Source organism: Hydra vulgaris, chromosome 01 (genome assembly GCF_038396675.1).
Source record: "Hydra vulgaris chromosome 01, alternate assembly HydraT2T_AEP".
NCBI lineage: Eukaryota > Metazoa > Cnidaria > Hydrozoa > Anthoathecata > Hydridae > Hydra > Hydra vulgaris.
Genome location: NC_088920.1, coordinates 68,569,253 through 68,581,573, shown reverse-complemented (window position 1 = coordinate 68,581,573; position 12,321 = coordinate 68,569,253). Strand labels below are relative to the sequence as shown.

The 12,321-nt window shown below is 24.9% G+C and overlaps 1 protein-coding gene across 2 annotated transcripts in view; it reads right to left on the bottom strand.

Annotated features, from left to right (window-relative positions):
- LOC100202345 (protein O-mannosyl-transferase TMTC4) overlaps positions 1–12,321 on the bottom strand; it is a 44,474-nt gene that overhangs the window by 14,352 nt on the left and 17,801 nt on the right. For both annotated transcript variants that reach the window (XR_010636011.1, XM_065789026.1), the window contains exons 4-10: positions 10,664–10,741; positions 10,294–10,434; positions 10,011–10,213; positions 6,468–6,642; positions 6,110–6,166; positions 2,940–3,011; positions 132–211 (exon numbers count right to left, since the gene is read on the bottom strand). Coding sequence is in view for 1 of the 2 variants with exons in the window: in XM_065789026.1 (XP_065645098.1) it covers positions 132–211; positions 2,940–3,011; positions 6,110–6,166; positions 6,468–6,642; positions 10,011–10,213; positions 10,294–10,434; positions 10,664–10,741 (806 nt within the window). In the remaining variant the exon portion in view is untranslated. The remainder of the gene's footprint in view (positions 1–131; positions 212–2,939; positions 3,012–6,109; positions 6,167–6,467; positions 6,643–10,010; positions 10,214–10,293; positions 10,435–10,663; positions 10,742–12,321) is intronic.

Below are 12,321 nucleotides of genomic sequence, written 5' to 3'. Positions count from 1 at the left end.
ATAAAAGATTCAGATTAGTCTTTAATAATGTTTTAAAAAGAAACTTTAAAATGTTTCAAAGAGGAAGAAAAGAGGATATCTAAAGAAAAAGATTTAGTCTTTTAAAATGAGGTTAGATATCTATTAGTTACCTTATTGCTTCATGATAAGCTTTTATAGCTTCATCTAAATTGCCTTTATCCTGGTTAACTTTGCCAATATTGTAATGTACCTAGAAATTTATATAACACTACTGAATAATTCATAAGTCATTTATATTTTAACATGTTCAACCCTTTTATATTTTAACATGTTCAACCCTTTTATATTTTAACATGTTCAATCCTTTTAGATTATTCTAAAGAATAAGTATTTACACCTCACAAAGGTGATACAATTGTCAATTAATCTCAAATTTCTAAAAACACAAAACTAGCACAAAACTAACACTACTCTGATGTGCCAAATAAACAGAGGGATCATAACAACTAGGGCACTGCTCTAAGAGGGTTTTGGTTAAAGGTAGCTGAGACTTTTCTGCACAGAATTGTCAGGTTGGCATAATAGGATAACTCTAGTCAAAAATTATAATTGGAACTGCTTATAAATTGAATTTAAACGGATTTATTATTTTTAATTGCAATAAGTTAACACCATAACTTTGTTAACTTTGGTGCTACAGATAGCCTAAAAAATCCAATAGAATCAAACATTACAATTTAAACTTATAATAATAATGTATTTATTTTCATGAATATTTCATATATATATTTAAAATTTAAAACAATTATTTAAAGTTTTGTACTTTAGTGGGTAAAAATTAAAATTTGAATAAAAATGTTACCAAATTTGAATCAGAAAAGAAATCACCTGGAGTACAAAAGTATAATTTGTTTTAGATGTTGCAACAAGAACCTGCAAAATTCATTGCAGATTGCTTTAAGAAATCTAGTAAGAAAGCATATAGATGGAGGCTTGATGTTGAAGTGAACTCCTTTCCCACTGAACTGTGTTTGAAATGAAAGGTTGCAGTTTACAAGAAAGAGGTATTTATCTTTTTTATTCTACATGTCATTTATTTTATATAAGTAATATTATTTTTTAAATGCAAGGTATAAATGATTTTTTTTGCAGAAAAGGAAAACTGTCAAAAGTGCAGAAACTTCCAGGCAAATCAAAAAAAGTTACTATTTCAATGCTTGGAAGAAGACAAGAAGTTGCTAAATTATGTCAATGTCTACTCAGTAGTCTGAGAAGTGATATACAGAAGTAACATAGAGCTCAACTTAAGGGAGTACATCCACTTAATCTTATCACAGGACAATGAAAGTGGTTCAACTTCATGTTCGAATACTAATGCCTCAATATGCAGAGATTGCTTTCAATATATAAGGTATTCAATATATAAAAAAATCAACTGCTAAAGCATAAAGAAAATTTTTATGTCTGAAGAATTTTTTTGATTATCTCAACAGGTAGCATCAAAGGTTCAGAAAACGGTTGAAAAACGGGGTTAAACTGTCAACAAGTGGAACATGCAGAGACTACTAAGAATATCACTCCAAAAAAGACACAGTATTCAAGATCAAGCATGATCTTCCTAAATGTTTAATCAAAAGCATGTTGACTGAAATAAGAAAAGATGTTAGTTGATCAGGATTAAGGAGTAATGTGAAGGCTGATGTAAATAGAAGATTACATTCACTAAAACACACTTCCATTGAGTACAGCAATTAATACTTCAGCAAGGTGCTAACCATATAGAGGTTCAAAAAGATGTAGTATATGTTGAAGATATACCTATGCTTGTTGATGAAATATGCAAATAAAGAAATATAGCCCTCCAAAAAGCAACTGTGAGAATCAGCATTAATGGGGGCCAAAAGTCAATTAAGGTTGCTATGAACTATTTTGATTCAGCAAAACTTGAGGATCAACTAAGGAATCAAAAGTACTCAGCTGTAAACAAAGTTGTTTTACTGACAATTGTCCGACATGATGCAGAAAACAGCTGCAATTTAGCCCAAATTTTCCAACTTCTCAAACTGCATGTACTGAAGTATTTCTCAGCTTAGCATGATCAATATCATGCTAAGATTATCTGCCCATGGTGGAAATATGCATGTGCCTACTGCATTAAGTACAATGGACACACTGAGAAAATTCAAAGCAGGTAAAGATTATTACATATTATATTAGTAATATGCTTTATGATCTTAAAAAGATGATACATTTTATTTGTAGTATCTGAGAGCTGCTTTGGAATGACATTAGATCCATCTTATGGTATTTTATCATAATCTTTCAGGTAGTCCATGGAGCTTTCACTGACTCCATGAACTACCTGAAAGATTATGATAGGAAAGGTTCAACATCAACATATCTCTTGGATAGAAGTACCATATCATTGATAGAAGTACCATATCATTGATAGATCTTGGATAGAAGTACCATATCATTATATATCACTTGAATGATTATTTGGATCGTCATCATATTTCTTATGGTCTAACATGTTGAGAACAAACCTCAGAAGGTGTTTACAAGTACATTCATAAGACTATTAAGAGGTTCAGCAAAAATTCAATTTAGGAGCAGCTCCAAATTTAATTTTTGGCTAGGTTTATCCTATTATCCCTAACTGATAATTCTATGAAGAAAAATCCCAGGTACCTTCAACTTTAACCTAAACCCCTATATCTTGGAGCAGTGAGGGATATTTCAATCATTTTGAAGACAAAAATAATATGTGCATTGAATGACATTAAAGCAATTTAAAAAAGGAACTACAAAAAAGCTACAAATTTTATTAAACAAAGGTTAAGAGGGTAGGGGACAGGGTTGAAGGGCAGCATTTATCCTCAGAGTAAAACAATTATAAGAAAAATTTAAAAACTAGTTAAATGAAAATAATAAATTAATTAAATTTAAAATTAATTTTTCTACAATAAATTTTCTACTTTTGCATTCAATGGGCAAACTTCAAGTCCAGATGTAAACAAATCCATTTCATTTAACCACTTTGAAGCTCTCTAAAAAATTACAAATATTATTCAAACATTTAAATAAATACATCTAAAAATCTCTGGTCTCTAGTCTCACTTCAGAGATGAAGTTTTTTATTAGGTAGCAAAGTTTTTTAAAAAAGCCAAATTTTTATTTTCATTGGATATTTTCATCTATTCAAAACTAATAAGGTATACCAAATTTATTAAAAAAATCAAATTTTATTATTTGATTTTTTCCATTTTTTATGTCAATAAATTTAAAAAATTATAAAAATCGAATAAAATTTTAACTTTCAAAATATTTTTTTTATATTACTTTTTAAAAAAAATTTCTCTAAAAATTGAAAAATAAAAACTGAACTTTTAAAATATTATCAGATGAACTTATTTAATGATTTTTTTTTTTTTTTCATGTTTTAACTTAATGATTAAAATGAAAACATCACACAAATTTATAAGTTTAAAATACATAAAAAATGTAAATTAAAAATTATAAGATCCATTAAACAAAATTTATTGGAAAATAAATAAAAAAATAAACTATTATAACTTTATAGAGTGGTGCTTGATAGGTTCCTACTCAATAGGCTGACCTATTCTATCAATGATAAGTAAAAACTATTTAAAAATTTTAAAATAAAAAAAAATCATTAATCAGCTAACACTTTAATGGAAGGATTTTTTTTAAAGCTGGATTTTTCAATTTCCTAAAGGAAATTTTCCTAATATTAGCAAAAAAATAAAATAAATCACAACACAAAAAAATACAACATCCTTTGCTTAAGTTATGTTTTATCACTTAAACTTTTCTACAGCCTATGGTCTAGAAAACGCACTTGTCACAGTTTTACAAAAGTGTTTTCCAAAACTCACGAGTTCTTTTTAACTCAACAATCTTTGCTAGAGTAAACTATGATATTTGCTGGAGTAAACACTTTAATTTATAGGTTTACTGGTGCTATTACCAGAAAGATTTTCAAACAAAATTTGAATAGAATCAAACAATAAAAATATCTTTTTCCAAAAGCAACCATTAAAAAAAGTGAATTTTAAGACCCTAAGACCCTATATAAAAATGAATAAAAGATAATTACTCTGTCATTATCTTTATTCATTTCCAAATTCTTTTAATACTCTTTAGAATGATGTTAAAAAAAGGAATTTTTTCAAAAAAGATTTTTTAGAAACACTCATAGAAGAGACTGTTATATAATAAAGGATTGCATAAAGATCTTACTTAATTTGAATTAGGAAACAGAAAATATGTATGTTTTATACACGTTTGCTTTGATGTAACAATATGGAGTTATGATGGAGCAAAACTTGAATTTGTTTGACTATATTATTCTGAATTTATCAAGTAAAATAATTAATATTAATTAGTTCTTTATTAAAATGTGTAAAAATTCTGATCCACAGCTTGATAAAACTAGAAAAGATATTATAAAAATTTTTTTATATTGGGTTAAAATATTGAGTTTCATATTGAAATAAGCATAAATTTATTGTTCATCAAATAAATTGAGGGAAAATCCTGATAACACTTTTAGGAATGAAAATCCTGATAACACTTTTAGGAAAGAAAAATCCTGATAACACTTTTAGGAACAAAAATCCTGATAACACTTTTAGGAACGAAAATCCTGATAACACTTCTAGGAACGAAAATCCTGATAACACTTTTAGGAACGAAAATCCTAATAACACTTTTAGGAACGAAAATCCTGATAACACTTTTAGGAACGAAAATCCTGATAACACTTTTAGGAACAAAAATCCTGATAACACTTTTAGGAACGAAAATCCTGATAACACTTTTAGGAACGAAAATCCTGATAACACTTTTAGGAACGAAAATCCTGATAACACTTTAAAATGGACTTTTATTTTCAATAAAATGTCCATTTTGTCTCTTTTATTTTATTAATTTTATTGAGAATTTAAAATACCAAATAAAATATGAATTTTTTAAAATTGCACACGGCAGCCTAATAATGACCATGTGGCTAGCGCATTTTTGCGTGCTGGCATTAAATTTCAAATTAAAGACTGAAGGTCTTTAAAAAGTGGTTTTTATAATTTCAAACTAAAATTTTACTTTTTACAAACTAAAAAAAGAATGCAAAACGCGAAATAGAACTAGAAACACAATTTGGTTACATAAAAATACATGCAAAAAATGTTTCTACTAATATTAGAAAAGCTTTTTAACGTTGGTGGATAAACTAATAAATTTTTAACCAAAATACAATTAAACATAGCTACAGTTGCATAAAAAATGTGGAAAGAAATACAAAAGGGTACAATAATGTGTTGGTTATGCAAAAACATTATTCAAAATAAAAACCTACAATTGCAAACAAAAAAATAATTGCTGTTTCTAAAGTTTAATGTACATGATAAACAATAATTTTTTTTAAGAATGTACCAGATAAACAATACATTAAATGTTTTGCCAATCTTTTAAAAATAAAATGTGTTCAAAAATGTGTGCTGCCAAAAATACATATAGGAATTTGAAGATAAAAAAATTGTTGAGCCTGTATTGAATTTGTTCATAATTAAAAAGTGCTTTCCTTTTTAATAATATTTTCAAAAGATGTATCATAAAAAAATAAATTTTAAACTATTCAAACGAGAACCAAGAATGTTTATTAAATAAAGAATTAATCTCTGAATGCATGAAAATAAGTTTTTTTAACTGTTAAAAATAAAGATCTTTTTCTTCATTTGTTTATGCCAAGTTCATTCTTTTGTAATAGTTCACAGGAGCTATTCTAGACCCTTTTCGACAGTGTTGAAGGTATTTGGGCAACATTTGGGTGCTGCCCAAATTCAGAAATTGAGGAGTTTTTTTTTAATTACGGCAAATATTGTTTTTTGTGAAAAAAAAAAGCCTATATACGGCAATCTTTCTGCCAAATTTCCTTACAGAAGACATCAGCATGGTGGGTACCGCTGCCCAAATTATTTTCCTAAAATAGCTCCAGGTTCATTATACATAACTATGGCATATATATCTGGATTCATTTAATTACATTAGGAGATATAACTATTAAACAATTATATTAAAAGATTAAAATATTTAATAATTAAATATCTAAATTAAAAAATTTACTTACATTATAAGATTTAAGAAAAAAGATAATGATCAAAAGTTTCCAGAAAAATGCCACTAACTGAAAAGTTAAAAATGTAAAATTTTAAAACATAAATATTAAAAAAAAACTGTAATGAAACTAAAAAAAATTTGTAACTAAAAAAACCTTAAATTATATAAATAAAATTTCATGTTATTAGAGATTTAATGTTCAAAAATATTGCAGAGATTTTAGAGGTTTACAGATATTATAGAGATTATAAGTTTACAGACATAATGATATTTCACCTAGATTATAAATTACTATTATAACTATTAAAATAATTTATTTTACAATTACTATATTCTTTATGCAGAGTGTTGCTGAAGACAAAATATACCATTTTTAATCTAACAGTAGAACATAACACAACAGTTCCAAGGACTACCAACATAAGAAAGCCAATCGATGGTATATACAAGTTTCGTTCAGCAATAACAAAACCAACACGAAAAAATATGTTTGTAGATGGAAGAAAAGGAACAACCATAAAGATAACTCCCATAGCAAAACATCTAAATAAATAAAAAATTTATAAATAACATTAAAGTTATATAACTTCTTATATTTTATTCAGATTCAAAACAGTAAATTAAAAATTATATTAAAAAAAATTGCCATTGAAAACCATTATTACAAAATTTCTCAAATGTATATTATTTAAGCCAAAAAATTTCATAACTTCATAATTTTAATCTTGTATTTTAAAGAAACCAACACACCCTTGTATTTTAAAATATACACCATAACCTAATTTTACAAACTTATTTATACCAATATAAATGTGTGCTGTACAGCTGTTTTTATTATAAATTGTTGTGTTGTGTTAAAATAATCAAAATAACTAATAGTTAAATTTCAAGTTTGAAATTTTACAAAAAATTGAAAGAAAAAATTTAATTATATTTAAAACTTTTGTTTTTATTTTACTATATTTAATTTTACACAACTTACATATACATTAAATGTAATTTAATGTATATGTAAATTAAGGTATTCATGATATGCATAATTTAATATATATGCAATTTAATGCATACGCATCATAATGTACTGAAATGGTTAAATACAGATTTATTTCACTAAAAATAGAATAAATCACTTGTTAGAGCAAATAATTAACTTTTTTTTTTGATAAATAAGTTTTGAACAAAAAAAATATTTTATTAATATTACTAGTATTTTATTTTAAACTTTTTTTATGTCTGTAATTACCAATACGCAGATATAATTACCAATACGCAGATATAATTACCAATACGCAGATATAATTACCAATACGCAGACTTAATTTCCAATTCGCAGACTTAATTTCCAATTCGCAGAATTAATTACCAATACACAGATTTAATTACGCACATATATAAATTAAAAGAAAATGCTCACATTAAGTATGTTATTATTAATCAATTAATGATAATAATGTGTTAAAAGATCAGCTTTTGGTAAAAGTATATTTAAAAACTTTTATCTTCCACTCAGCTTTATTTGTTTTTAAAATAACAACATCAAATTATTGTAAAAATTTGTTATATTGCTAGTGATAGTTTTTTAATTTAAATATTTCAAATCCAAGTTATTTTAGTCTTTAATTTCATTAATAGTATAATAATATATTTCAAACTGAAATTTATTTTGATTGCAATAACATACTATGATTTTTTTTTAATTCAAAATGATTGTTAACATAGAAAGGATCAATGGAAGATATGGCAACAGTTTTTCATACAAGGATAGAATTAAGATTTTCAGAGATAAATAATAGAACCTGCAGTAAAAAAGTGGCGAGCACGATAAAGAGATGCAACAAAAATAAAAGACACTAATTTTGCTACTGATTTGATATATGGTTTTTAAAGAAAGACCGAAAGGAAGAATTAATCCTTGAAGATGAAGGGTAGATCACTCATCGAGTACATTAACTCGTAAATATAGGAGGATCTAGATTATTGTGATAACGTTTACAATATATACATATATATATATATATATATATATATATATATATATATATATATATACATATATATATATATATATGTGTATATATATATATATATATATATATATATATATATATATATATATATATATATATATATATATATATATATGTATATTTATATATATATATATTTATATATATATATATATTTATATATATATATTTATATATATATATATTTATATATACACCAAACTAAGTTAATAAAATCTATTGTAAATATTCAAAAACAATTCACAAATAAAAAATTGCTAATCATAATTGTTTGAACTAGTATAGTCATTTTACAGGTGCTAAGTTTAGATACTCTTGAGATCAGACCGATAAAACACAATTAGTTAAATGTTTTTAAATTTTGCATAACTTTATATAAATAAAAGTTTGTTTTTTGAGGTTAACAATAATAATGATAAATATACTCTTGGTCATACTTATAAGATTCCCAAGCAATAATGTCAACTCAATATTTGCAAATATTTTTTTTCTTAACGAGTTGTCTGGAACAACCTGACATTGGAAACTGTTAACGCAAACAACATATGTATGTTTAAAAACAAAATCCTCAAATTTCGAAAAATAATTATTTTATAAAGTAAATGAACGAATAAAATCTTGAATGTGTACTTCATTAAATGTATTTGTAGATTATGTACATTGTTTTTATACTTATTTAGGGGCATATTATATTATATGCGTCAGTGTCCTTTTTTTTTCTTTCAGATCTGTATATCCTTTAGACTAATTTTAATCTTGTTCTAATAATATTTATCAGTCTATATTTTTTGTTTTTGTTTTTTTCAAACATCTTCACTGCTGCTGTGAGGAACCACTCTTAGAGTTAGAAGTTATTGGAAGAGAAAAGATGAAGAATATAAAGCAAGATAATGATTAACAGACAAGTTAAAAGATTGCAAATTATATGAATCAGGAAAACAAGAGAAGAGAGTGAATTCCAGAGAACTGACATTTGAGGAAAAAAACTAGACTAATTTTTCGAGCACTTAAGAACAGTCACAGTAAAAGAATGAGTTTACAATGAATTACAATCATAATATAAAAGTTGTCTATTGAGGACATCTTTTATACTAGGATTAGAAAGAAAGGATTCAATAATCTTAAAGATGTAACCTGATACACCGTGAGAAGAGAGCGTATGGAGAAGACCAGCTTGTCAAACTTTATCAAAGGCTTTAGAAATGTCCAGCCTACACCTTTCCACATGTATCTAATGCACAATAAAACCCAACAGCTATTACTGTTAACAAATCAGTAGTAGAACAAAAAAAATAGAAATCCATTAGAACCTTTATTTCTTTTTGCTATAAAAGCTATTTTTAAGTAAATAAGTATAGAAATGGTCAGTGTTGAATAGACTTACCAAGAGCTGTATTTTATTGGAACATGAAGCTAGTATGTATGTATGTATGTATGTATATATATATATATATACATATATATATATTTTTGTTATCTACAACTATTTTTTTTTACAATTTAATTTTCAACTAACATTTGATAATTTTAATTTTTCATGCCTAATGATTTTTTAAACTTGATAGATATTCCAAATTCTAAAAATTATTTTTAATGATTTTTAGAATTTGGAAGAAAAGAAGAAATTTGTTCCACTATGACCTAAACTTAATTATCATCGTATTTTGTTGTTGATTGTTATTAAAGTAAAAAAATCTAACAGTCTTGCTACACTACTGCCAAGGAAATACTATATATTAAGGAAGTTTCCTGCTGTTTTCCTTACTAATGTTTCCTGAATGGAGAAAAGCAGCAGGAAAGTCAGTAATCATTTGTCATTTTAGAGTCATTTATATTTAGTTTAAAAATTAATTCAAGATACTTAAAAGTATTTTCAACAATTACCTCATAAAATATATTTTTAGATTGAGCAAGGTTTTCAAACAAATACTGCTGAAACATAAAATCATAAACATTGGAGCAAATAACCGCAAATCAGTTAAAGATCCAACTATTGGAATACAACCCATTGCCCAATCAAAACATAACCAATGGGGAGATAAAAGGAGCCATATATTTATTGAATAATGATAGATGTAGTTGTAAACCTAAAAAACAACAATGAATTAAAAACTTTGAAAGTTGAAAAATGAAAAATAAAAAATTAACTTTTAAAATAGCTTCCTACCCTCACAATTAATGACTTTTGAAATGAACCAGGATTATCTTGAAATGAAAAGTTTGGGAGACTAGAACTCATGATATAAATTCGAAATAACAACAAGCCCAAGCCCCAAATAGTTAATAATAATATTCTTTTTAAAGATTTCTAAACAAAAAATAAATAAAAAAAAAAAAAAAAAGATAAGTTAAATAATCAAAAAATAATAAAATAATAAAATCTTAAATGGAAAAAAATTTTATTACACCTATTCATTGTAAATATTATTTTTAAATAAAAAATCATTTCTTGAATGTTTGATACTTTAAATGATCTTATTTTAATGTAAACCTTTTTGGTATTAAATTGGCATACAACAAATTTTTTTAAAACTTACTTGCTGGCTGATATTACAAATATTGTCGATATTGTTAAGCTTCATTATCATTACTAACTCATATCCAACGCAAACACCCTAAAAAAACAAGCTATGTTGTTTTTTAAATATATTTCAAATGTATCGAATTGCATCACAATTAAATTAATAACTAATTTCAATTTAATTGAAGAGACCAAAACAACTTATTGAACCTATAAATATATTTTAATTTAATGCCATTGATTGCACAACTGTTTTAAACTACATTTAAATACGCCATTGTTTGTTGGGTTTCTATCTATTAGTTTTTAGCCATTATTTTAAATTTATTATTAATTAATTATTAAATATTATTTATTTAATATTAATTAATTATTAAACATTAGTTTAAATTATGGAAGAGTTCAAGCACATTTTTGCAGCAGGATTCTCTTCCTGGTGCTAATCTTACATGTTAATACAACCCATAAAGTGGGTTGTATTAGATAATACAACCCACTTTAAACTAACACTACACTTCTACATGTGGTAGTGATGTAGTGGTAGACAGGTCGCTTCATAAGTAAAAAGTTCCGAGTTCGATCCCCACCATGTCCCTGGTAGTATATATATATATATATATATATATATATATATATATATATATATATATATATATATATATATATATATATATATATATATATATATATATATATATATACATATATATATATATATATATATATATATTAGTAGTAGAAAATCACTTAACAAAATTTTTTCCATTTAACACTGTGTTTCATCAACAAAGATTCACCAGAAATGGATGATCAAATTAATAAAACTTCAATTTATACCAAAATTAAATTCCAGGAAGTTGCAAATGTCTTAACTACTGTAAATTTTCACACATTTGTGGAATTTGCTGACACTATTATAAAAAGAATTCTTTAGAAATGATTACTTATGCTATTTTTTTAAAATGTTTTTTTAAAAAGGGTAGTTAATGTAAATATTATTTGAACTCATTTATTTTTATAGTTTTTTAGGAGAAACTTATTTTCGTGCCTACAATTAAAAATTAATTCCGATCTTTTGTTTAATAAGCATTCTTGATTTGCATGTGTAATTATTTCAAATTTTTCTTGTAGGCATAGTATGCATTTTTTGGAAATATTGTTATATGCAGGCGCTGTTTTAAGGAATATCCAGGAATAATAACTTCCTGGAATTTAATTTTGGTATAAATTGAAGTTTTATTAATTTGATCATCCATTTCTGATGAATCTTTGTTGATGAAACACAGTGTTAAATGGAAAAAATTTTGTTAAGTGATTTTCTACTACTAATATAATTGCTCTGTTCTTTTAAGAACATTGAGCACTCTATTGTGTAGAATACTTTTTAAAGTTGTTTAAATATATATATATATATATATATATATATATATATATATATATATATATATATATATATATATATATATATATATATATATATTCCTATACGATACAAACACAATAAATGACAATACAAAATATATGCATTACAAATATTTATTAATGTTGTAGTCTGAACCTTGATCTTTACTTTTTTTAAAACTACTTTAAAAATCTCTTTTAAAAACTATTTCAAATCCAGAGCCATTAACTAGCAGTAACATTAGAATTTCTTAACATATTGAAAAAATTAAA